This window comes from Arvicola amphibius, chromosome 1 (assembly GCF_903992535.2).
Source record: "Arvicola amphibius chromosome 1, mArvAmp1.2, whole genome shotgun sequence".
NCBI classification, from domain to species: Eukaryota; Metazoa; Chordata; class Mammalia; order Rodentia; family Cricetidae; genus Arvicola; species Arvicola amphibius.
The window spans coordinates 183,876,511-183,902,028 of NC_052047.1; the positions used below are offsets into that span (position 1 = coordinate 183,876,511).

The following is a 25,518-nucleotide window of genomic DNA, read 5'->3' on the forward strand; positions in this document are numbered from 1 at the left end:
ATCTGAGAGATGGAGTGGATTCTCTTATGTGAAGGCGAAGTCGTGAGAAAGTAACAGCAAAGGCCACAGTTTTCTCTTCCCCACACAGACTGAGCTGCCTATGTTATTCCGGGATAACTGCTAGGCATAAAGCTCTGGTCTCCATTACACAAACACACACACACACAATTTCACTTCAGGGTGATAAGCAACATAAGACATTTGTTAACCTTAAAAAAAGCATTCCCTTTTTTATCACTTATATGATTTGGGGAAGGTTATTTTTGCTTTTTTGGAAGAGGGCAGGGGACAAAGATGTGTCTCACACCATAGCCCAGACAGGCTTGGAACTATGTAGGCCAAACTAGCCTTAGTTCACAACAGTTCTTCTGTCACAACTCCTTAATTTCTGAGATTACAGGCATGAGCAACCACACCCAACCTCAAAAGGTTAAAAGTCTGTGAAGATGTGGACAAACAGCTGTTCTGAGAAATATGGAGCAGACATTCTTTTCACATACAATTGCATCTCAGAATGACTTCTTTAAAAAAGAAAAAGAAAAGAAAAAAGAAAAAAGTCCATCCTAAGCCTCTTGATGCAGGCAGGTTCCATGGGCAAATATGGAAAAGAGGCAAGGAAGCAGCCCCAATGGGAGACTCTGTAGCTTCATTCTAAAAAGAGGATGTAAAAGAATTTCCTGTGAAGTTTATAGAGTGTCCTTCTCTTTGCCTAGTCATCCAGAGTGAAGTCAAAAGGTTCAAAGTCTTTCCGGAAGCGGCGAGCCAGGGTCTCCTCCTCTTCCTTACTGATCTGACACTGCCTCCAGTCAGCTTTGTCAGGAACATTGAGAATGGCTTCACTGGCCAGTACCTCCCTGCAAAGAGAGTACGAAAGAAAATGTGAATAGCAACTGAAACCCACCCAGTCCCTTGTTCCTCTCCAGCCGGCTCTCCTCTGTAGCATCTAAGGAGTACAGACTTCTTACTCCTTACACTGCTCTCCGGCCCTGACTGACATTTCTGCCTTCTCTATTAAAATCACTGCCATATTAAGTGACCTCTCCTACCCCATTTATTTCTCCTTCCCTGGAACAACTCAGAACTACGGTTTTAGTACTCAGGGTAAGAACACCACATACAAAGTAGACAACAGGCATCAGAAAAATCAGACCGAATTTCATTCCAAGCTCTGCTACTTGATATCTATGACTTGAATACAACTTCATCTCTAATCCTTGATCTAAGGCTCACTATAGGAGGGCTCCTTATAGGACTTGGTACAGTACAGAAGCCACACAAGCAAAGCACGTTCCCAGCAGCTGCTCTGTCTCGTCTTTATAGCTCTGGCAGTCTGACGAGACAGTGAGTTTGTTCAGGGCATGGTTCGGAGTCACGTCATGCCCATTCTGTCTTAAAATCCCTCTGCCTATCCTAGGTGACTTACATTGTATGAGTACACCAAGAGAAGTTCAATGTGAAGAAAACAATTTACACAGATACATATACACACAGCTTCTAATTTCTGATGGTTTACATTTTTGCTTTTAACTTATTTTACTATAGTAGAAAAATCTATTTGGCTCATTTCAACTTTGAAGATACAGTAACGAGGTGAAAATGAATCACAGCGGTCCTCTGAAAGACAAAGGTTCTAAGCTCAACCCCTGAGCATGTTTCTTCATAGTGTGAAATGAAGACAGAATCACTTTCCCTATTAAGTATAAAACGTATCAATTACATTAGGATTATAAAAATTCTCAGGGTTGAAAACATAAACAACTACCATGATCACAAACCATTTTGCCGACTGTACATGGTTGTGTGTATTGGCATATGCTTTATGTCCCCAGTGTGCCTATCTACATCTATTGCAAAGGCAACAAGATTAAACCACATATGTAGAACATTTAACATATTTGTTCTCATTTATCAATTATCAATTTGAGAAAAAAAAAAACCTTCTATTTTCTAGCCTTATCCAATGGGGCAATCTCTTGGAGGCTTTCCAAATTAGTCTAAGAATGGCTGGACACTTATTGGAAGCCCAGCTGAAACCACTGGGAATGGCTGGAGAACAGCTGTAGTCAGAGACCAGCGTCAGATCACCACTGTGTGCATTTTCTACTTCCCTCTACACAGGCTTTTAGAACAATGCAGTACAGCAAGGTTAAAGACCTCTCTCATATTGGTCTTTCACCAAACCTTCACCAGACTGAGGTTTGAACCTTCAACTGTGTGACCATGGCATCCTACTTAACTCACCTTAGGGTCCACTACACCCAACAGAGTAACCACTAGCAAGATGTGGCCATTTAAATGTAAGCTCTATTTAATTAAATAAAGTTAAGAATTCAGTTAAGTTCCATTTTCAATTTTTTTTTTACTATGTATATTTATTTGTGTGGGTTCATGCGTGCCATGGCACCTGTGTGGTCAGAGAACACATGGGTAGAAGTCAGTTATCTCCTACATGTAGGTTCCAAAGATCAAACTAAGTCACGTGGCTTAGCAGCAAGCAATATCATCTCACCGTTCCTCAGTTCCATTTTCAAATGTCCAATAGCAACATGTAACTTGTGATTATTGTACTAGTGCAGCTTTATAGAGCATGTCCATATTTGTATGTAGTTCTGCTGAGCCCTGCTCCAGACCATCACTCCTCACGCAAGCAACTGGGCTAACAGTATATAACCAGCAGAACTTGAAGGTTAGATGAGATAATGCACATCAAGTTCCCGCCAGTGTCTGACCCAGCACATGCTCAATAGTAGCACTTTATTCTGACAAGGTGCTCTCATCCCATCTTTTTCCCTCTATGGTCCATCTCTTAAACCATCACTTACAGGCCTTCCATGGTCCATCCTTCTCTGAGTTTCTAAAGTACAATGTTCCTCAAGATTTGATCACGGTACTGGTCATATTCTCCATCACAAGACTGTATTACTGATCTGCTCTAAAACCATAAGCTTCTTGGGGACCATTCCCTAGTTGACTTTTCATTGATTACCCATGCAGTCCATCACCATGTTTATTATAGGTCTAATGAAATATACTAAATAGAGTAAAAACATACAAACCTTCCAAATTGCAAAGGAAAATTCTTTTTAATTCTGTGGAAAAGCTTTTCTCCTGTGTCGAGTTCAACATAAAAGTACGCAGCTCCTGGCTGTGCAATCTGAGGTAAACAGAGTTGTATAAAGACAAAGAAGATCAAATTTAAAAAGCTCCTTCTTCTGCAAACTTTGATTTAGCAAAGAATTTAGTCTAGAAATTTAAAAAAAAAGTGAGACAGTATAGGAACTAGAGTTTAAAAAGCCAATACATTCCCAGTGGTACCTATTCTTCAAAATTCCCATTTTAGCAAGTATCTAATTTCTTTGGTGTATTTATAAATGTGTGCCTATTCTCATGTCTGTGATTGCACATGTAGGTGTACCCACAGGCCTGTGGAGGCCAAATGACACTGGGTGACTTTTTCAGTGCTCTCCACTTTCTGTTTGACCCTGCACCCTTTCAGTTTGTCCAGAGATCCTCTTGTCTCTACCTCCTCGGAACTTGGATCATAGGCACCTGTCCCAGCACTTGACCTTTACAAGGCTGCTGGAGATCAAACTTAAGTCCTCACCGAGCCATCTTCCCAACCCCATGAAATATCTAACTCCTATTCTCCCCAGAAAAGCACTAAGACTTTGTATAATGATATCTTCACCTCTAGTCTTTGTCAACATCCTGCATTCTAGTACGAGGCGACCCTACTATTTAGTATTTGTGGAATAGCTTGACAGTCCCTCTGATTCACCTTGTCAAAACCCAGATCTTAACTACTCCCTGAACATCACCAACCCTTCCTGCTTCACCTGCTTGATGTCTGAGTGCTCTGGAATTTCCAACAGCTCTATCTGTTGCTGCTGTGCCTGAGTAATGAAGGCTTCTTTAATGTCATCTGTAACACAGCAGCTGAGGGGCACAGGAATGACCTGGGTTGGTGTGGGAGAAAAAGAAGAAACTCTATGAACTGATTCCAAAGAAGCTATCTTTAAAGTCTTAGAGGAGGAGCAAATCCATCACTGGGGTGGAGAGCCACCCCTCAGTAGAGATTCTCCTCAGGCCAAACAGCCTCCATCGGCCTGGCTGTAGGACTTAAACTTATGAGAGCCAGTCACTTATGGGAGCCAATTTGTCAACAGAAAACTCTCAAGAGAGACTCTTTGTCCCTAAGACTCTGCCGGCTCCTGCATAATGTACGTGGCAGAGTCAGGCCCATCTGAATACTTAGCAGATGTGCCAGGAAGACGCTACCACCAAAGACACAAATCACTCAACTTCTAGCGGACTACACCCATGCTAGATGGAAACTATTTTCCTACCTCTAAGCCTTCATTCATGCTGGACTTCCACACAAAATATCCATGTCTTACAAGCATGACCCATGTCTCTATCTGCCATGGAACCTGTTTTAACTACCTACTCTTTCTAAACAGGCAAACACTGCTAGTCACTGACCCCAGCATGACCTTCCCTATGAAATCTCTAGGATTATCAGCAGATACTCCTAGCCCTCTAATGAACACTATTTGACTATTATCATGAAAGTAAGATTAAATGCTCTAAGTATTATATTAAAATTCAACACTGAGGTCAGAACTATTTAGATATTTATCAGTCTCAAGGTCCTTGAAGTGATTTCCAAGTTCCTGGGCAGAAAACACCTACCTGAAGCTGGAGATGATGGCTCCTATAATTTCTTTCAAAAAGAACACAGCGCTTCCCCCGACTCTTAAAGAAGCGTTTCAGAGTAGCCTTATACTTCTCCACTTCTTCCACCACCTCGGCCGAAAGCTCGACAACTGACTGGTAGTGCCCAATAGGCAGGATGAGGACGTGGTCATCACATAAACCTCCTTTAGCCAGGGCGAGGTAGCACTAAAGAAGAATCACATAGGCAGTTTGAAGCCTGCCTCACTACAGGCCTTGTGAGAGAGAAGAATGGCATAAAGGAATCCATGAGGCGGGGAAGCCGATGCTGATCTAAAGGGCACACCTAGAAAGTAAAAGCTTTTCAAGCTTGTTCTCAGCTTTCATCCACAGGCTCCAGGGCCAACTGTGTTGTGCGCGTCACAGACCTCCTTAGGCAGTGCCAACCACTAAGATGCAAAACATAAATAAGAAAAGCGCTGCCTCAGTCTGAAAAGAACTGAAAACTCAAAGTGAGACTCCAGCTGTTCTACAGGAGGCCACAAAGAAAGAAGCTTTCAGATTGTCACCTTTAGAAACCAAAACAGGAAGAGAGCAGTGGAAACCAGATGAGCACCACCTGTCTGCAGAAGCACTGCACATTAAGCAAGCCTCGGGGAACATCCAGTTCCAGTCGTGGGGCCTGGAGTGCAATTAAGACTCTGGTGATTAAACAGGCTCCACTGTAAGTAAAAGGAAAAGGCAATTATCTTTACAGAGCCTGAATATTTAATCTCTAGTAAGGCCCCTGAGGAAGAGCATCTGAGAAATGTGAAACTGAATGACTTCCCTGACACCTGTGATGTTCAACGGGGATTTGTCTAGCCCTAGTCACCATACTCAGGATTATCAGTTCTATAGACTGATCCAAGGTGCTCCAATCATGTGACTAAAATCATTATCCTAGATACATCAGGCATGGCATAGTTACAAAGCTACATACTTGTGATGGCTTGATTATCAACTTTACTACATCTGCAATTAACTAAAACCCAAAAATGAGGGTCATACCAGTGCAGATTTCTGCTTAATTTGAAGTGAGAAGATCTACTTCTAATCTGGATTTGAGCTGGGAAGACACACCTTTAATCTAAATCTTTAATCCAGATCTTTGGAGCTGGAAAAATCCACCTCTAATCTGGGCCATACCTTCTGCAGGAAGCCTATATAAGGACATGGAAGAAGGCAGCTTTTACTCTTTGCCTTCTTGCTCTCCCCTTGCTAGCAAGTCCATTCCTTCCTTCACTGACATTAGAGCCTACTTCTTCAGTACTCCAGTGTACACTGAAGATCAGCTGAGACATCCTGCCTCATGTGCTGAACAACCAGTGGATTCCTGGACTTTCCATTCATAGTCAGCCATTGTTGGATTAGCTGGAGCACAGCCTGAAAGTCATTCTAATAAATACCATATGTGTGTGTGTGTATATATATATATATATATATATATATATATACACACATACATGCATATATACACATGCACACATACATAGAGACAGAGAGATTCATCCTATAAATTCTGTTCCTCTAGAGAACCCTGAGTAATAAAATCCTTGACTGCCAAACTGAATTTATCACTTTATTCTTTTTTTTTTTTTTTTTTTTTTTTTTTTGAGACAGGGTTTCTCTGTAGCTTTGGAGCCTGTCCTGGAACCAGTTCTTGTAGACCAGGCTGGCCTCGAACTCACAGAGATCCACCTGCCTCTGCCTCCTGAGTGCTGGGATTAAAGGCGTGCGCCACCACCACCTGGCCCACTTTAGTCTTTCTTATGCTTAATGAACTTCATTTCCTAGTAGTTTTGTTGTATTTTTTTTAGATAAAGCCTCACTCTGAAACTCAGTCTAGCCTAGAGCTCATTATGTAGTCCAGGTGACTTGAATTTTTAACAATCCTCCTGCCTCAGTCTCCTGAGTGCTAGTATTACAGGCATGAGCCACAACACTGGGTTAACAATATCAACATTTTAAATCTATTAAATATATAAGTAACACATGATTCTCTTCTCTACTCAATATTTAAAGTAGAGAAAACAGTGAGAAATATTTAAAACAACAGAGTGGGGGGGTAAGTGGAGGGGATGGGAGAAGGGGAAGGGGGGGAACTTGGATTGGTGTGTATAATGAAAAATGATAGTTTGTTTTCTTTTTTAAAAAATAAAATAAAATAAAAATATTTAAAACAGTGAGAAATTAAGAAAATCAACTCAATACTCCAAGAAACATAGATGAATCTAAGAAATAGACAGAAAATTCATCTCGTATGAATCTTGTGAAACTGCTTCCATAAAACTATACTATCTATAATCAAAAAGGAAGAAAATGGGTCAAAGATGTATCTCAATAGCAGAGATTTTGCCCAACATGCACAAGACCCTGTGTTCAGTCTCCAACGCGATCAAGAAAGGAGGGGAAAGACTTTGAGCAATATTAATGAGGATGTGGAAAAGCCAAAACTCTCATAATGTTGCTGGTGAGAGCATAAAGTAATGTCATTTTGGAAATCAGCTTGACAATTTCTTAAAAAGTTAAAACAGACCTGGAGAGAGAGCTTAGCAGTTAAGAGCACATACTGCTCTTGCAGAGGATCAAAGTTCAGTTCTCAGCGTCCATGACAGGGCTCACATCTTCCTATAGTTCCAGCTCCAGTGCATTCAAGGCCTGAATCCTCAGGCACCTATACTTAGATGTACATATACCAACAAACACACACATACACATGATTAAGAACAAAATATAGGCTGAGTGGTAGTGGCGCACACTTTTAATCCCAGAACTCAGGATGCAGAGGCAGGCGGATCTCTGTGAGTTCGAGGCCAGCCTGGTCTATACAATGAGTTCCAGGACAGCTAGAGCTAAACAGAGGAACCCTGTCTTGAAAACAAAACAACAACAACAACAAAAAAAAACTTTTAAGTTTAAACACAAATTTGCCAAAATAATAACATGGTTTTATGTTCTCCGTCCACAAACACATGCAAACATTACATTATTCCTGAGAGCTATAAAATGCTAACAAACTAAATGTCTATCAAGTGATAAGTAAACAGACAAAAACAATACATCTATATATGACACTAACTGGCAATAAAAAGGAATGAGACATTTATACATCAAATACAATATGAATGAAACTTAAGATCCTTTTATACTAGTCAAAGAAGTCAGACACAAAAAGCATTATTATATGATTTCAGTTCAAAGAAATGTCTAAACCCCACAACCCTAAAAAGACACAAGAAGTGGCCAAGGCTGAAGATGGAAACTGAGATTACTATAAATGTCTAATAACTTTTACTGAACTGATGGAGATGTTCTAAACCTCTATTTGTTCTCATATTTTCTCTTTGAGACAAGGGTCTGTGTGGCCCTGACTGTCCTGGAACTTGCTATGAACTCAAGAGATCTACCTATCTCTGCCTCCAGGTGCTGGAATTGCAAGACATTCTGCAGGACACAGAGAAAGTGACTGACAAACTGCCAATATAGGCAGAACTGTTTTTGAAATTTCCTGCTCCCTGGAAAAGTCTGCCAGATACTATGGGCCTGTAGGCTGAAGATGGATGCCCCAATGGTACAGAAGAACTCTGGGTGACTGTCCAGACAGTGAGTTGTCTCTGTCAATTCTAGAGTTTTGGAAGTTACTTATAATACACTTCCTGTTTACTTAGGTAATATTATATCCTTCTGGAGTCTTTGATGGAGTTGAAGAATATATAGTTATAGTTTTTCTTAGTTATGATAAAAGATAAAGTAGATATAAATATTGTAACTAATTCTTGCTTGACACCTGTTTTGTTATATGTAATTTTATTATGTTAAAGTTAAAACCCTCCTTTTTATTTAAACAGAAATGAGGAGGTGATGTGGGATTCCCCTCAGTATGCTGTGATTACCATTGATTAATAAAGAAACTGTCTTAGGCCTGTGCAGGGCAGAACAGAGGTAGGCAAGGAAAACTAAACTGAATGCTGGAAGAAAGAAGGCAGAGTCAGCAGAAGCCATGTAGCCGCTGCTGGGAGCAGACACATGGTAAGCCACAGCCACGTGGCAATACACAGATTAATAGAAATGGGTTAAATTAAGATGTAAGAGTTAGCCAATAAGAATCTAGAGGTAAAGGGTCAAGCAGTGATTTAAATAATATAGTGTCTGTGTGATTATTTTGGGAATCTAGGCGGCAGGGAAACAAACAAGTGGCCTCCTACTACAAAGGTATGTACATCACACCTGGCATCTAAACCTATACTATGTAATGGTTACATAATTTAAAAAGCTTACTAAAATATCAATGAATTATACACTTAAAATGGGTAAATTTACTGGGTGTGATGGCTCACACCTTTAATCCCAGCACCTGAAGGAAGAGGCAGGAGGATCTCTGTAAGTTTGAGGCCAGCCTAATCTACACAGTGTGTTCCAGGACAGTCAGTGCTATGTTGAGAGACCCTAGAGAAGAAGAGAGGGGAGAGGAGGAAAGGGGAAAAGAAAGGGAAGAAAGGAAAGAAAGAAAGAGAGAAAGAGAGAGGGGGGGAGGCAGGAAGGGAGGAAGGGAAAAGAAAAGTAAATTTGATAAGTAAATTATACACCATGCAAAGTTAGTAAAAACCAAGTAATAGACATTTCTTCTCTGCTACCAATCTATGGAAGTAACTCACATGTGTGCCAATGTTGACCACCAAATGCTTTTCCACTTCAGGGCTAGCAAGGCAAAACCAACAAGGTCCTGGAGGCTGAGCTTCATAGGAAAGAAAGCCAAGTGTTGTTATGACCCAATCACAACAGACATAATCCTCACCCTACGGAGTTTACCCTTGTAGCTGGCAAGATGGCCTGACAGGAAACAGTGCCTGCCATACAAACCTGATAACTTGAGTTCCATACCCAAACCCACACTGGAAGGAGAGTTTTCTCACTTCCACATACATGCCACAGCAGGCATGCATGCACACTCACACATTCCAACAACAACAATAATAAAAACTTTAAATAGAGAATTTCCTGTTGTTCGTCATTGTCTGATCTATACATACCGCAAAGATTGCAAAGCACTGAATACCCAAAGCCTGGCACCATTTTCAATGAAACTAAACCACTATCTAAAGCCTTCTGAACTGATAATCCGCAGGTACATGATCCACATACAGATCATTACATACTGGCTAAAGCACCATGCAACGGGCAATAGGCTAAAATGAGAGAGCACTGACCCGGTGGGGGTTGTCTGGCACCCCAATTCTAGTCCCAGCTATGACATCAGCCAGCTACATAACCATAGGTTTACCTTCCTAAGTTCAGATTCAACTCTTTAAAGTAACAGAGGGAAGAAAGAGGACCTCAGGGGCTGGAGAGATGGCTCAGAGGTTAAGAGCATGATTACTCTTCCAGAGGTCCTGAGTTCAATTCCTAGCAACCACATGGTGGCTCACAGCCATCTATAATGAGATCTGGTGCCCTCTTCTGGCAGGCAGGCAGACATGGAAGGAATGTTGTATACATAATAAATAAATAAATAAATAAATAAATAAATTAGATAAATTCTTAAAAGAAAAAAGAAAGAGGACCTCAACGAAAGCTAGCCTGACCATCCTTCCTCTCAGTTTGATTATTCTATTATTTTATGACTCACGTCAGTCTCACACATCACCATGTTTGACAGACACAAAAGGAGCTTTCTCTATATTCTTACAGGAAGAGTCTCAAACAGCCTTAAAGTCAGGCTGTTTATACTATTCTGTTTTCACTTTGCTCCTAATAGCTCCGTAAAATTTTTCTTTGCTAGATGCTCTTAGCAATGCCACTTTCCAAACAACCCTCCACCCTTCAAAAAAGTTACTGCTCCCAAAGGAGTCCAAAGTACTTACGAGGCCTGCGTGGCTGCTTGGCCTGGGGAGGCTTGTTATCTCTGCCTGTGGATGACCGTTTCCTTCCCTGCTTTTCATTCAAATCGAAGAAGAATTGACAGGCAGATTCTTCCTGGAACGGCCAATAGGGAAAAGCATGCTATTCAGCTGGCCTTTACACAGTAACCGACCACCAAACAATAAGGAACTTTCCTGCCACTCACATCTGTTTCCTCTCAGCCCTGCCCTGCCTAGTCTGGGGAAGAGAAGTATCTGTCCAATTCTCACTCCTCGAATCCCAGTCCGTATCTCAGCATCCTTACCCAACCACCAGCACATTTATCTCCTCTGCAATACAAGGCAATTCTTCCCCAAACCAGAGCAGTATGAACCCACTGCATTTTCCCCTCTCTCCCAATGACACGGAGAAGTTCTAAAATTTCAGACATGAAACAAGTCCGATCCAACTTCAATGAAAGAGACAAGAAGGTCAAAGACCCATTAGGAGCAAAGATTAAAAAGAGGAGGCAGAAAAGTGGTTTTGAGTGGACAGAGAAGTCCAAGAAAGCAGACTGTGCATCCTAACATGAAAACCTGATTGTCCTTGCTTTAGTGGGGAAAAAGCTAATTTCTAAAGTTCTGCTACTGAGAAACTTCTTTAAAGCTCTCTACCAGAAATCATTCTAGAAATCATAATCTCTGGTACCAATGGACCTTTGCCTGGAAAACTGAGAATAATCAACTTAAGACAAGGAAAAACAATATGAATCAACTTAGGCAAAGGCTCAACATTGAACTGCTAACCTCAAAATACAATTAAAAATTTGAGCTTAATTACAATCTATTAGGATTTTCTAAATATTATCATGATTTGCCAAGAGGAAAATCATTATAAGTCTAAAACTGAACTTGTTTGGTATATGAAACTGTGGTCAGGAAAGGCACACCTGAGGACAACCTGGCCCTGAATCCCAGCCCACAAAAAGAATTCACCTGAGAGGCAGGAATTTGCTTTCCTCCAGCTGATTCCTTTCCAGACTCGCGGTAAGGATTCTCAGTGACGTCTGGAGGCTGCTTCACCAGCTCTGCTACAGCCATTAGCTTCATGGGAACAATACTGAATGCATAAAGATACTCCAGGGGGGAAAAAAAAACCATAAAGTTAGGGAAAATACTGTTTGTCTCACTATAATCAACCCAGCTTATGACGACAATTTCACAGAACGCCTCCGACATAAGTAAAATCATAATCCTGTTTGTGGCTCTGAGAATACACAGTACTGTAGCAAATGCCATCCCGGTGGCCTCTGCCATGACTAAAGAGGGCTCAGCACAGTAATGAGCACAAATCAAAACACCAGCCCTTAACAGACTAGGTCCTTCACTAAGGGGAACAATGACAACCTCACTACAAGGCTCAGGGGGACTTGTTTTGTAGCCTTGAAGACAAACTCTGTTCCTGTCACTGCATCTTTTGTTTATGTGGACTTTGTCAACAGAATCGTGACACTCCCTTTCCACGTTCCCTCTCCGACACTACACAGTTCACACATGTGCTGACGCATTTCCTTGGGGACCAGCAGCAAACAAGAGAATAAGTCATACATACTTTATAAATCTGGGGCTAACGGCATAACAGAAAACTTATAGGCATGAATATTGCTTTGCTTCAACACAATATGAGAAATAAAACAACATTATAAGGATACCCTACCTTCCATTTAACTGTCTTGGGGAAAACCCAGTACTATTCGGAGTATAGAAAAGAGGAAAAGAAAACATGCACAGCTGGTAAGGATATAGAGTAGAACAAAATTATGAGACCATTAGTGCTTGTCAAGTTAAAACTGTGCACCTTTGACTAAAACATGCACTGTACTGTGCTCTGAGACTGCGAGAGCCTGAATCACAGAGCACTGCTCAGCCTGAAAGGTCAGCTTATAACACTAGTCCTCACCTGCCAAGAATGGGCTGCAGAGCTTAAAGCAGAGGGAGTGGACGCGAGGCCACTAACCTTTTAAAACACTGTCCATAACATGTTATGAAGGCTAGAGAGGAAGGTTACTCTGCCTCTTTCTCACGGGACTGCTTTTGATTTTAGCTGTCTCACTCAGCAGTCTAATTTTTAGCACTAGCAAGCCATTCCCAGAGAAGTGAAACATTCCACCTACTTTGCTGATTTATTTTTCCCATCTGCACTATTTTCTAGATTCCAGGTATAACTAATAATTCAAAAACCAAGAAAGGCTTTATAACACACACACACACCACACACACACACACACACACGTTTCATTTTGTTTGCTGATGCTGTTGTTTTGAGACAGGTCTTACTTTGTAACCTCGGCTGGCCTGGAACTCACTATGTAGACCAGGCTGGCCCCGCATTCACAGTGATCTGTCTGTCACTGCCTCCCAAGTGCTGGATTAAAGGCGTACGGTACTGTACCAAACTTTAAGAATATTCCTGAGAAGATTTTATTATTTCAGCTCAGTGAAGCTGCTAGAAACAAGTAAGCATTTCATCTGAGGGCAAACGCACGCAGCAACAGAGGCAACCACATGGGATGTGGATGGAAAGCAACAGTCTCTTAATCTGTCGTATCCCAGGGAGCCAGGGCCTTTCTCCCAGACCTCCTACAAAGCACTCAAGAAAACCTGCCTTTACAAAGGAGTTGCTGAAGCTGCTGGGAACGCCCAGAAGATCTGAATGCCAAACTAGAGGAAAAACATTTCCCAAGCAGATGATGAAGCATAACCAACAAACACCCAAATCTTTACCTTTTTCTTTTCCAGATTCCCAACATTTGCCAGTGCTATGAAGCGGGTGGCATGCTGTGCAACTTTCTTGTAGAACGACATGGTTTCTAAAATGTATATGAAAGATAACAGATCTCGGGTCACTCTATTCTATTCTACAGAGCAATGGGTTTCATATGTGAATCTTTATATTTTGCTTTAATCATGGCCTTCCCCTTACCACCTGCCCCGGTTCTCTCCCTTCCCTCAAGCAGCCTCCTTCTTTCCTGTCATCCTAAGCGAGACTACAGACAGTGATGAGGGACAGGACAAAGGGAGCCCTTGACTGCACTACAGATAGTGATGAGGGACAGGACAAAGGGAGCCCTTGACTGCACTACAGATAGTTGATGAGGGACAGGACAAAGGGAGCCCTTGACTGCCGCCGGTGGGAAAGTGGATGGTGCAGCACAAGGAGGCCTCTCCCAGGCCAGCAGAGCACCCCATGACCATGAAGCGCCACTCGGCTTCATTCACACGTCCACATCCGCAGTTGCTGCTACACTCTTCAACTTGGAGAGCAGAACTACCCTGGCTGTGCAACAGATGAGTGGATTTAAAAAGAAGTGCACATACACAATGGGATTTCCAACCATAAATAAAGACAAAAGCATGACATTTGCAGGGAAAATGGACTGAACTAGAAATCATTATGTTAAGAGAAACTACTCAGAAAAATAAATACTATACATTTTCTCTAAAACCTATGTTTAAAAGTGTGAGTTGGATGGTGGTGACACACACCTTTAATCCAGGACTCAGGAGGCAGGGGCATGTGGATCTCTGTGAGTTCAAGGACAGCCTGATCTACATATTAAGTTTTAGGACAGCCAGGGCTACATAGAGAGACCCTGTATCAAAAACAATACAAAACAAAAACTATGAACAAAGAAAAAGAAGAAAACAAACCACCAAAACCAACAAGAACAGGACCTAATGATCAATAATGACCACCCAGTACTGTAATGTTAGACCCTAAACTCTTAAGGTCATGGTCTAACCTCTTTTATTTCATTAGGAAACAGAGAGAAAATTAATGACTTATGAGGGTGGTGTCTCATGAGAAATGTCCTCCAGACATTCATGTGTTTTTGAACACTTAGTGGAGCTATTTGGGGAACCTTGGGAGGAGGAGCCTTGTTGGAGGGAAGTATGTCACGAGCTTTGAAGGTTTAGAGCCTTGGCCCACTTCCTGGTCTGTCTTTCTCTGCTTCCTAAGTGTAGATTAAATGTGATCGGCCAGCTCCCTGCTCCTGCTGCCGTGCGTCCCCTCCTTGGTGTATTCCCCTGGAATTATTAGCTGAAATAAACCCTTTCTTCCTAAAGTTGCTTTTAGCCATGAGATGTTACCACAACAACAAAAATGAAACTAATACAATCAGTCGCTTGCTCTGGTGCCTTAGTACTAGAAGGAACCAAGATATATGGCTAAAAGGGAACAAGATGATGGTACGTTTGTAGAGAAGACCCCTGAGATGTTACTCACCGGTACGGAAGTCTCTCGTAATACGACTTTTCCAAAGCAGCAAAATGATACCTTGGTTTCAAGCTTGCGGCAAGTCTGGGAGACCAAAGCTGAGCCACACTTTTTGGTATCCACTCCTCCCTAGTAAATGGGAACCTGATTATCAACACAGTCTCAGGAATTATGAACAAATACAAAGAAACAAGAAAGCGTTTTGAAATAATCTTTCTAATCCATACACAGATACAAATGTGGACTGCAGAATTGCAGTGAACTGCATACCTAGGGCAATCAAACACATGAAAGTACTGGACTACTACAACTGCAGAAGCAGCACAATTGTGGGAAGCCAGTAGGTACAAGGCAAGGCAACCCCTCCATGACGACCTCTAAGACACTCACTAAGAGCTCTTTCTGAAGACAGGTCTCTCCCTACAGCCTATAAATTATGTCTCCATAAATAGGCTTTAAATGGTACCTATGTATCTAAGAAGGCAAACAGATCTCCGTGATGTCCAAGGCAGCTGGTCTACATAGCAGGTTTCCCGGAAGCCTGGGCTACACGGACTGTCTCAGATAAACAAAATAGAACAAACAGAAGCTTGCAATAAGACATCTTGTTATGGTGGCTTGCTCCTAGAATACTCCCAGTGACTGACCTTGAACTTAGCTGTAGCACCACAATGATTAGCTAACTCTAATCATTTTATTTCCCATAAAATCTTATATGGGCCAGGCATGGTGGCACATACCTTTAATCCCAGCACTTGAAAGGCAGAGGCAGGTGGATTTCTGTGAGTTTGAGGCCAGCCTGGCTTACACAGTGAGTTCTAGGACAGCCAGAACTCTGTCTCAAACAAAAACTAACAACAAAAAATTTTATAATGGTTATTTATAAACTTTGACAAAGTCCGCCCCCCCCCCCAGCTGATTTTAGCTCTCCCCCAAGAAAGGGGCTTCCTTTGTAGAAGCAGAGTACCACAGGTCAGCAGAAGAAGTTAGGCCTCTTCCTTTCGCCATCCTCCTGGCTGACCTTTATGGTCATGGACACTTAGTGCTAAGACAGCAAGACTGGCACACACAGGACACCCTGGAACATCACTCAGTGCTGGATCCACTGGGAGGGACTGGCACACACAGGACACCCTGGAACACACTCAGTGCTGGATCCCTGGGAGGTTTGTTCTCATATTCAGTCCTTCCCTTTCCCTCCACTGAGGCTCAGCTAAGCTTTGCCGACCATACACAACCTTTCCAGGGTCTCCCTTAGGCCACGGTCTACCTGTCATAGCTTACTGGTAGCAGCCCATTTTCAAGACTCTAAATACTTAGGTAGGTTCCAGGGCATCCCATGCTAGTGCTGCTACCAGAGATTTCATATTCAGCACCTTGCTCTTCCCATCTGTAGATATTTACATTACTGACAGTGTTACAATGACCCAATTTTACAATATATTTTGATAGCCAAAAAACCAATATTTTGGAATGGAAAGGGGTAAATGCACTGGAGAGATGCCAATAGCTATAAATCTTCCCACTGGGAATTATTAAACTTGCAAAATGCATAAAGAAAAAGGTAAAAGGAGGATACTTTTAGAAAACGCAATTTCAAAAACCATTCACTTGTAATTATGATTCAGAAATCTCATCTGTAAATTATATTTTTATGAGATCAACTTCTGTTTTTGTCAGTAGATGTAGCTTTTAGAATCTTGAAAGTTTCACAAACAATTCTAGGAAAAAGTACTATGAGTTAAAATATTCAAACTAAAGAGAAAAACTTTAAAGGCCCAACTTAAACCAGTGTAATTTGCTTTAAAATTTTCAACTGAACAAGCACTACTCACAGAAAAATTCCCAAAGCTCCCCACATACTTGGGCCAACGGGGACGTGAGCAAGATATCAACACCCTTAACTGGGATGCCGAACACAGCATTGTTCTCAAAGAAGACACATCCGTGGGACTAAAAACTGTAACTTGGGACTGGCCTCGTCTAAGGACTCTGTCCCACTGAGATAGACAATCTGCAGTCCCGAGCTTCCAGTAAAGACACCTTTTCCGACCTGGGTCCAAAGAAAAATGAATGAGTTTTAGTCAAAACTGTGAAGGAAATGTGCCACTTTCTCTCTCTCCCCATGCTTCCATCTCCTGGTTCTCTGCCCTCTACACACCTGAAGGAGTGTGTCTCCTGCAGCCCACCTGGCTCCGAGGGGCCCAGACTCCGTGGTTCTGACAATATTCCTATTCCATATATTTGAGCAGCTCTTAGTGGTGGCTGCTGGTCACTGACTGAAACTGCCAGTGTCTGCACACTGACCTATCCTCCAGCACCTACCTGCTCCCTCCCCCATGACAGCCTCTTGCTGGGCTACTATTATCTCCTTGCTTCCCCTCACTTCTATTTCCTCAACAGCTTGACCCTTTAGGCAGCTTTATTTTTTATCTTTATAGTACACAACTCCCCAAATTTGATATCAATGGATGTACAAGAGAAAGAACTATCAAATTATACACAGCTGTTGAAAAGGCGTGGCTCAGTGAATTCGCTTAATAAATGGTTGGCAAAATTCAACAGTGTTCTTATACAAATCAGAAAAACACACTGATGGTGACAAGTCAGCCCTGCATCCACATCGCTAAACAAACGGATTTCACAATGTCTGCTTCACACGCAGCTAAACACACTATGCAGTGGGCTGAGAGAGGGCTCGGCCACGAAGAGCACTTGCTGCTCTATTGGAGGCATGTGCATGTGGTTCCCAACACCCACATGGTGGCACAAAAGTCTCTAACTCTAGTTCCACATCTCCAGGAGCACCAGCACACACGTGGTACACACACACACACATATATATATAGGCAACACACCCATACACAGAAAATAATAATAATTCTTTTTTTTTTGAGGTGGCTCAAGGAAAGGTGTTTGTTCTGCAAGTCTAAAAGAGTGAGTCCAATCTTTAGAAGCCACATAAAGGTGAGAGAGGAGAAGCAACTCCAGAGGTGTCCTTTGATCAACTACACTTGCAATCAGGCAAATGTATGCACACACACGTAACTAATAATGATGAAAAATTTAAAATCAATAAGCATGGGGACTATAGCAACAATTCAGAGGCATAGAGCACACACTTAGCAAATATATGAGACCGTGGTTTAATCTCCAGTAATGCAAATAATAATATAATAAACTTTAAATCACGTAAAAAAAAAAGTTTCCCTCAACAATTTGACTAAAGGATTTCATGTGACTGGAGAAAGCTGAAATTGCTCCTGTGAGGGTCACATCTGATGCAGACTTGAAGGCGATGACAACTGTGGGAAGCTGAAGCGGGCCACGTCTAACAAAGGAAATACAGAAGCTAGAGATACAAGACCAAAAGAAATGTGAAGGACGCATTTTAGAAAGCAAATAAACATGAATGGTCCAGGGCACAGAAAACTAACAGCAGAGGGTGGGGAGGGACAAGAGCAAAACTTGACAGTTGCTTATTATCCTGACACTGAAGAAATGCAGGGGGCTATGAACAGCTTTAACGTAGAGCCCTGAACTAGGAAAAGAGACAAAAGGAATGAAAAAAGCCCAAGGAGGAACACTAAAAAATTGAGTAGCCAAAGCCTTAGACTGAAGCCTAGAGTAAAGCTAGTTTGCTAAATCAGCAAGCAAGGTATATGTGCAGCAAGTCCTGAAGGGAAGACGGAATGTGTGTCCCGAGTTCTCCACACACTGTGGGCAAGGCACTGACCACTCCAGTTGGGGGAGAAAGCGTGCACAGCGCTACAGGAACACAAGATTAGGGGAATAGCAAACTGAGGAGAAAGAAACATCACTGTCCAAAGGGATAACAGATGCAGACTTATAGGGAAAACCTTTCCAGAGGGAAAAACAAAACCAACGCCTAAATTTGTCAAGCAGTAATGGCAGAAGGATCCAGTCAAAACTCCTCCTGAGAGACTAATCCCTGGAAATATTTTACTAAATTCAACAACAGATATTAACTTACCCAGGTAAGTGATGTTTTCAGCTAATTCACACCCATCGGCATCCTGGAAATACTGTACTGTCTCCTGGTTGTTGGCCCCAAGCACATATGTCTGAATAGGAGCTAAGAGGGAAACAGACATGACACCATATGGTTACTGGATCTGCTCTGACGTTCCAGAAATGTTCCCTCATTAGTAGAACAGTCCACAACGAGAGTAGAGTTCCTTCCACAGCCATCCTAAATGTAGAACATGCTCACCACTGAGGATTCCTAATCTAACCCTGGTGGCTTGGACTACTTACTAAATAAATCACTAGGCTGATGAATTACCATCTTAAAGTACACGGTCAATGTACTTTTAACAAAAATTTTATAATTTTATAAAATTTATAAAATTTAATAATAATATTTTAATAAAAGCACTGATAGGACTGGAGAGATGGTTCAACAGTTAAGAGTACTATTCGCTCTTACAAAAGACACGGGTTCAATTCCCGCACCCACATGGTAGCTTACAACTGTCTGTAACTCTGGTTCCAGAGGATTTGGCACCCTCCCACAGATATACATGCAGACAAAACATCAATGTACATAAAAATAAATAAATCTCTTTTTTTTAAGTGAGCTAAGAAATCAGCTTTCTGGAAATAAAGAAAAAATATTTTTTTAAAAGTACTTCATAAAAAAGCTTGAAAACCAAAAACAAGGAAAGGGCATGCTAGTTCCACTTTTCAATTCTTGACAATCTAGTGAGTATTTGTTTGATAGAATGAAACTGAACAAAATTCAAAATGTGGGAAAAAAATGGATTACACATATGCATCCTCTTCTGCTCAATGCAGAGCTCAAGAGAGACATACCACTCTTCATTATTTTGCTTTGTTTAGACAGTCTAGACATGCAGGCCAAACTGGCCTGTCCCAGATTTATGATACTTCTACCTTAGCCTTTCAAGTGTTAGCACCACGGGCATGCGCCACCAGGGGCAGAGATTAAACTCTCTGAACAGCAGCTATGAGAGAAATCTTCAGCAACTAATATGTGAAAAAGCAACCCAACAACTACAAGCCCCTGACATTTGGTTAGAAATCATACATTAAGAAAAATAATTTCTGTACCTTTCTTGTTGCCAGTCTTATAATCCTCCCACTCAGCATCTTGGGTGGTGCCAAGAAATTTCCTACACACAACAGCAGCTAAAATGAGTTTTTTAAAGATATATGAGATTAAAACAATAATTAAACAGCACATTATTGACTGTGATAATCAGTCAACTACTCTACTTAGTCTCAAACCAAGTATTTATTCTTCGATTTGTAGAATTTGAAAACATCTTTAAGAACAGTTAACTGATAAACCTATGAATTATCAAACTATGATGCACTGGCAATCAAATCTAAGTTGGGGGGCGTGGGGAGAGTGGGGAATATGAACTTTGAGAAGGAGAATTAAAGTGCTTTCCAAAGATTCCCAGCGCCTCTCTATCCTCCTTCCCTGGAACACACAGTGGTACTGAAACAGAGAGTTAAAGAATACCTCTGTGAAATATGAAACTTAAATATCAGACTTCAGAAACGAGGAGCTTAAGAACACATTTGCCTCCCACTGTTTTTTACTAACCTTACATAATAAACAAATTCTCCCCACACCCACAATACTCTTCTCTAGCCTAAGGACTCAAAATCTGCTTGGCAACCATATACACATTCATTTCCAGTTTTTTCTCTTGTGAAGCATTTGCACATCTGTTACCTGATTAAATCCATAGCACACACTCATGAAGTAGATCTGTGCTTACCAAACCCAGGTGTCAGAACCGGCTGGTTCTGTTCAGTTTGTTTGCTTGTTTTGGTTTGGGGTTTTGGTACAGTAAAATAGTAACAAGACTGAAATTCAATCAGTGTAAAAAAGTGGACAGTAAATAGCTCTCCTTTTCCCATCAGTCCGTTAGTCCACAGTTACTAAGTTCATATTATAAATAAATAAATAATCCAACCTAACAACAAAAGGGAGAGTCAACCATGAAATTTACAAAGGATCCCCCACTTTAATGTTTGACTAGAGTAGTTAAAGTACCAGTAAGAATGATCACTTACATCAAAATTCCCACTTTTCTTCTGATTGTTCGAACTCTATTGAATAAAACATCAAACTTTCCTTCAACATCTCCACAAGCCAAGCTGCAAATGAGAGATAAACATTATAGCAATTCGGGAACCACAAGGACCTGCTAGGCTTGGCACACCATGTACTTGTCTTCTGGAGCAGAAACAAGGCACAGTCTCGACAGGTATTCTTCTACTGTTGCGCATTTCAACTCTTCTTAGCCACCAGGTGGATCTTCCTGGAGATCTCAACAACACCTCAACTCAACATAGCTAAAAATTTAGCTCTTCCTTCTTCAAAACTGAGCCAGCTCCTTCTCATTCCCAAGACTTGTGGATAGGTTTATCACCAACATGTCACTAAGAGTCAACAAGTCCCTTATTTAATCTGAATCCAAGCAAGTCTTTTCTCCAAACACTTTTCATAAGCATTCTATTCTTAGCATTCCATTCTTACTTCCACCACTGTACCCACTACACAGCTCTAGTCATTGTTCAGGGAACACAAACTGAACGACTACACTATGCAAAGTTCAATGACATGCTAGAATTACCTAGAATTACCGCAGGAGGAAGGCTCCTGTAGGCTCAGAGAGTTTACATAAGGAAGCTCCCATCGTAACTATATAGGGAAGAAACAATGACGGGAGGTAGCCTAGTGCTAGGGGGCTGGAAGAGGAAAGGACAAGAGCTGAGGATGATGAGGTGGACTACCCCAAGCTGTCAAGTGACTTGTCCTGAGTTCTGACTTACATAAATTTTTGTTTGTTTGTTTGTTTTTACATTGGGAGAGGCATTATATTGGGGAGGGCATATGTGTACCACAGCACTCATGTGACGGTCAGAGGAGAACCAGAGAGTTAGTTCTCTCCTTCCACCATGTGTGTCATCAGGGATTGCACTCTGGGCATCGGGCTTGGCAGGAAGTGCTCTACCCACTGGGCCATCTCATGAGCCCTTATTTTCTTAATGTCTTTGATTCAAAATACTACAGTTTCTATTGTTTTTCAGTATGTCTCCCTGGTGTTTACTGTTCCCTACCAATGAACACTTTCAAGCAGCTTAGTGATATGATTGTACATGCTCCATCAATACTTTAATAACAGTGAATGATGGTCTGGTGGAACGGTTAGCTACAACCCAAGTGTAGACAAGAACAATGGCTAATGAACACAAGAAGAGACAATCAGATGAAAAACTTAAGAGTCTGAACACAAACTAAGGAAGGAAATAGGAAGGGAAACAGGGGGAAGTAGGAATGGAAGGAAACAAGGCTGAGCAAACCGAGAGTTGTGATGTGGCAGAAGCAGAATCCAACAGCCTGGTTAACTGGTTCGGGATCCAAGGCAGATGCTACAGACCCTCCAGTACCTTTGCTCATTCCACCTACCGCCATCGGCTTAACACTCCTTCCTCAGGTCTTACAAGGTACCCATTCATTTTCTCATGCCACATACAGCCATCGGCTAATCACTCCTTCCTCAGGTCTTACAAGGTACCCATTTCTTGTAGCAAGCTTTCCTCAGGTCCTAGCCCATCTTTCCTGTGCTTTCTTTTAGTTTTCCTAACTGAACTCTCTCCAAACTGCCAACAGATCACTCTCTGCCTCTGCTATTCTCTTAGAAAGTTCTCTATCCTAACAGCCCCTCTGCACTCATCCTCAAAGCCTTTCCCATTCACCAAGGCCACGTCAATCTCTGGAGCTTTCCTGGTGAACTGAGATAGCCATTCTTTCTCAAAATCTCAAAATGTGCCATTTCAGAACAAACTCTGCCATAATGATTAAGCGATCTGATTTATTCTCTAAGCACCTCTAGAAATCTTTCAACCCCCACTGACTAACAATTCCTGGGAGGCACATTCAATATTCATTATCTGGTGTGAGTCCTTTTACAGTGTTTTCTAATCCCAATGATTTAAGATGGAAATCTGTGACCTTACAGTGGGAGTTCCTCACAACCGAAACACCACCAAGCCCCTACTGACTGCACCTGTACAATAAACCATCAATCCCTAAATTTCCCTCTGCCATCATTCTAACTAATCCTAGCTTCCTTCTACTTTGGTTCTGATTGATTTCCCACCTTTCAAGCAGAATCACTTTCTACAACGAAAACTGGATCACGCTAAGGAGCTTTAAAACATTTCGGTTACTTCTCTGGGATAACGACAATATTTACCAGAGTTAAATCTTCACGTTCTCAGGAAAGCCTTAATTCCTTCCATTAAGTCAAGTATCATCATATATCCTCCAGAACCGTCAACTTTTTTCCTCTACATTTTCCGCCTTTGTTGACGCCTGTTCTGGTCTAAACTATCGGCTATCGAGGCAGAAACTCATTTGTGCAACGCTTGGCACCATGCATGACACACTACCGCTACTCAGTCACCTTTCTGAATAAAGTCTTGTCTTCGCGAACCGACCACGCCACAAAAGTACGCCGGGACAGGGGCAATGATTATCCTGTCTGTCAATAACCATCAGTGCACCCGATGTCTCCAAGTATTTGGCTATCAATTAAATGCCACGAGGGGAGAAATGAAAAGGAGATGATTCGTGGCAGTCAGTGGTAGGCCTAAAAACAGGAAGTCTGGCTCCGCAAGTTTTATCTCTCCGAAGAGACTCTGAAGACACTAGGGTGGAAGAAACGACAGAAAGAGCGCAGGAAGCCTCGACTTCCGGCTCCCAGCAGCCAAGCGACCTCCCCTCCGCTTCCCTTCCCGTGCAGGAACGACCCCCCGCCTTCTACGACCGCCTCTTCTCCCCTTTGCCTTTCCCGGCTAGGTTCCTGAGTCTTCCGATGCAAGGGTAAATCACAGACGCAGGGTCTGCTGAGCCATCAGTGATTACAGCCTGTGCTGAGACAGCCTCGCAAAGCTGGAAACACAAACACGCGCTCAAGGTTTAGGAACACCAAAGCGCGGAAATATGGCGTCACGCAGATCAGCCAATGGGAAACTCTACCTATCTACAGTGAGGGCAGAGGGACAAATCTCTACGCGGTTTTGCTCTAAAAGGAAAACTATAAAGACAGTGAAAGGATTAGACAAACGAAAAACCAAATTTATGGTTGTTGGTTTGTTGGTTGTTTGTTTGTTTGCTTGTTTGTTTTGTTTTAAAAAACAGTTGGAAATTAGTGAACTAGTAGTCTCTCCTCTCTCTCTCCGCCTCGCTCGCTCGCTCTAGGGTTCTGGGATCTAAACAATAGATCTCATGAAAGAGCAAGCACTCTTAACAGCCCGAGACATTTCTCCAACCCTAGCTGGATTTGTTTTGTCGTTATTATTTTAGTGTTGGTGTGTGTGTGTGTGTGTGTGTGTGTGTGTGTGGTGTGTGTGTGTGTGTTTGCATAGGTGAGCACACGTTTGTGTGTATACAGGTACCAAGTCAAGAGTCTTCCTCCTTTCCTCCCACCTCTTATTTTGCCCAAGGATCCCTAACTCTGTTTTCTGAACCATGGGCCCTCAAGCTTGCCCAGACTTACATGGGCACTAGGGATCCAAATTCTAGTCGGAGTGTTTATTGTGTCTAAAGGTGACCTAGGACGTTTCCAAGCCCCCCCTTTTAAAAATTAGAATAACAGTCATCAACCTCAGTTCAATGTGTCAGCATTGCCACAGTTGCTGTCTCGCTCACTTCTCTCCATGTACCCAGGCACTTTCAGTCACTGAGTTTTAGAAAGTGAAGTACAACCTCAGTGTGCACCTTCAGAAATAAAATATCCTTCCCTTAAGTGACCTTAATATTAGCACACCCATGAAGATGAAGTTAATTCCGCAACAAGACCTAGCAAACATGGATATTTAGGGTTCTCCCACAATTAATTTCATAGATGGGGGTCTATTTTCATTTGGGAATTAAGCAAATTTAACATTTTCATTGGTCCTATTTGCTTTCTTTTTCCAGTACATTAATTTTTCTGAAGATCCAGACTAATTAGTGTTATGCCCAAATCCGTGGAGTCCCCACAAAAGTCAACAAAGGGGACTGAGTCCCATATGTAAAAGCAAAGAGCCTTTATTTTAATCAAGTTTGCAAACCTCGGTCTCTCCGCATGTCCAACGTATTGGAATAACCGGAGATAACCGGAGAGCCCGAGCTCAATTAGAATTATGTTTTTATAGTAGTAAATGTGGGGGTGAAGGGTCTCTGTGGTTCAGGGCCCTTGATTGGCTGACATTTGTCTAGGGGTGTCCTGGTGAAGTGTTCTGGCAGGTGATCCTATCTACAGCGGTTACTTTGAATGGTCTGCTCTTGGGGTGGGAGTCGGGTAATCTCAGCTTGTGGTGTTTTCCTGCTACCAGGTATTGCTTCAGGGTAAACTACTGAGACTCAGGCCTCTCACTTAAATTTATCGATGGCCAGAGTCCCAGGTGATAATGGTTGGAAGTTTAAAAAAAAAAAAAAAAAAAAAAAAAAAAAAAAAAAAAAAAAAAAAAAAACCTTCCTTTGCGTGACCTGCCCAGACTTAGATTATCATGGCTGGCCCCCACAATTAGAACAGGGTAATAAGGGCATGGAAACAATTGTCCTGACAAGTGAGAGACACCCAAGTAATTAGGAAATTAAATATATTAAGAAAGAATATCAATCTCTGCTTTTCT

At 41.9% G+C, this 25,518-nt stretch overlaps 1 protein-coding gene and 1 non-coding gene across 2 annotated transcripts; both read right to left on the reverse strand.

Moving 5' to 3' along the window:
* Nucleotides 1-174: 174 nt before the first annotated feature.
* Cwf19l1 (CWF19 like cell cycle control factor 1) lies at nt 175-23,754 on the reverse strand. Its single transcript, XM_038349169.1, is given in 21 exon segments — nt 175-854; nt 3,057-3,154; nt 3,837-3,956; nt 4,693-4,902; nt 9,372-9,451; nt 10,578-10,689; nt 11,550-11,690; nt 13,338-13,397; nt 13,399-13,423; nt 14,842-14,915; nt 14,917-14,961; nt 16,668-16,703; nt 16,705-16,736; nt 16,739-16,790; nt 16,793-16,885; nt 18,813-18,928; nt 19,927-19,980; nt 19,983-20,004; nt 20,905-20,930; nt 20,933-20,988; nt 23,732-23,754. Coding segments are annotated over 21 exon segments (1,620 nt in total). The 3' UTR covers nt 175-709.
* On the reverse strand, nt 4,141-4,285 carry LOC119806116. Its single transcript, XR_005284147.1, has one exon. It is a non-coding gene; the product is annotated as a small nucleolar RNA SNORA12 (small nucleolar RNA).
* Nucleotides 23,755-25,518: the final 1,764 nt, after the last annotated feature.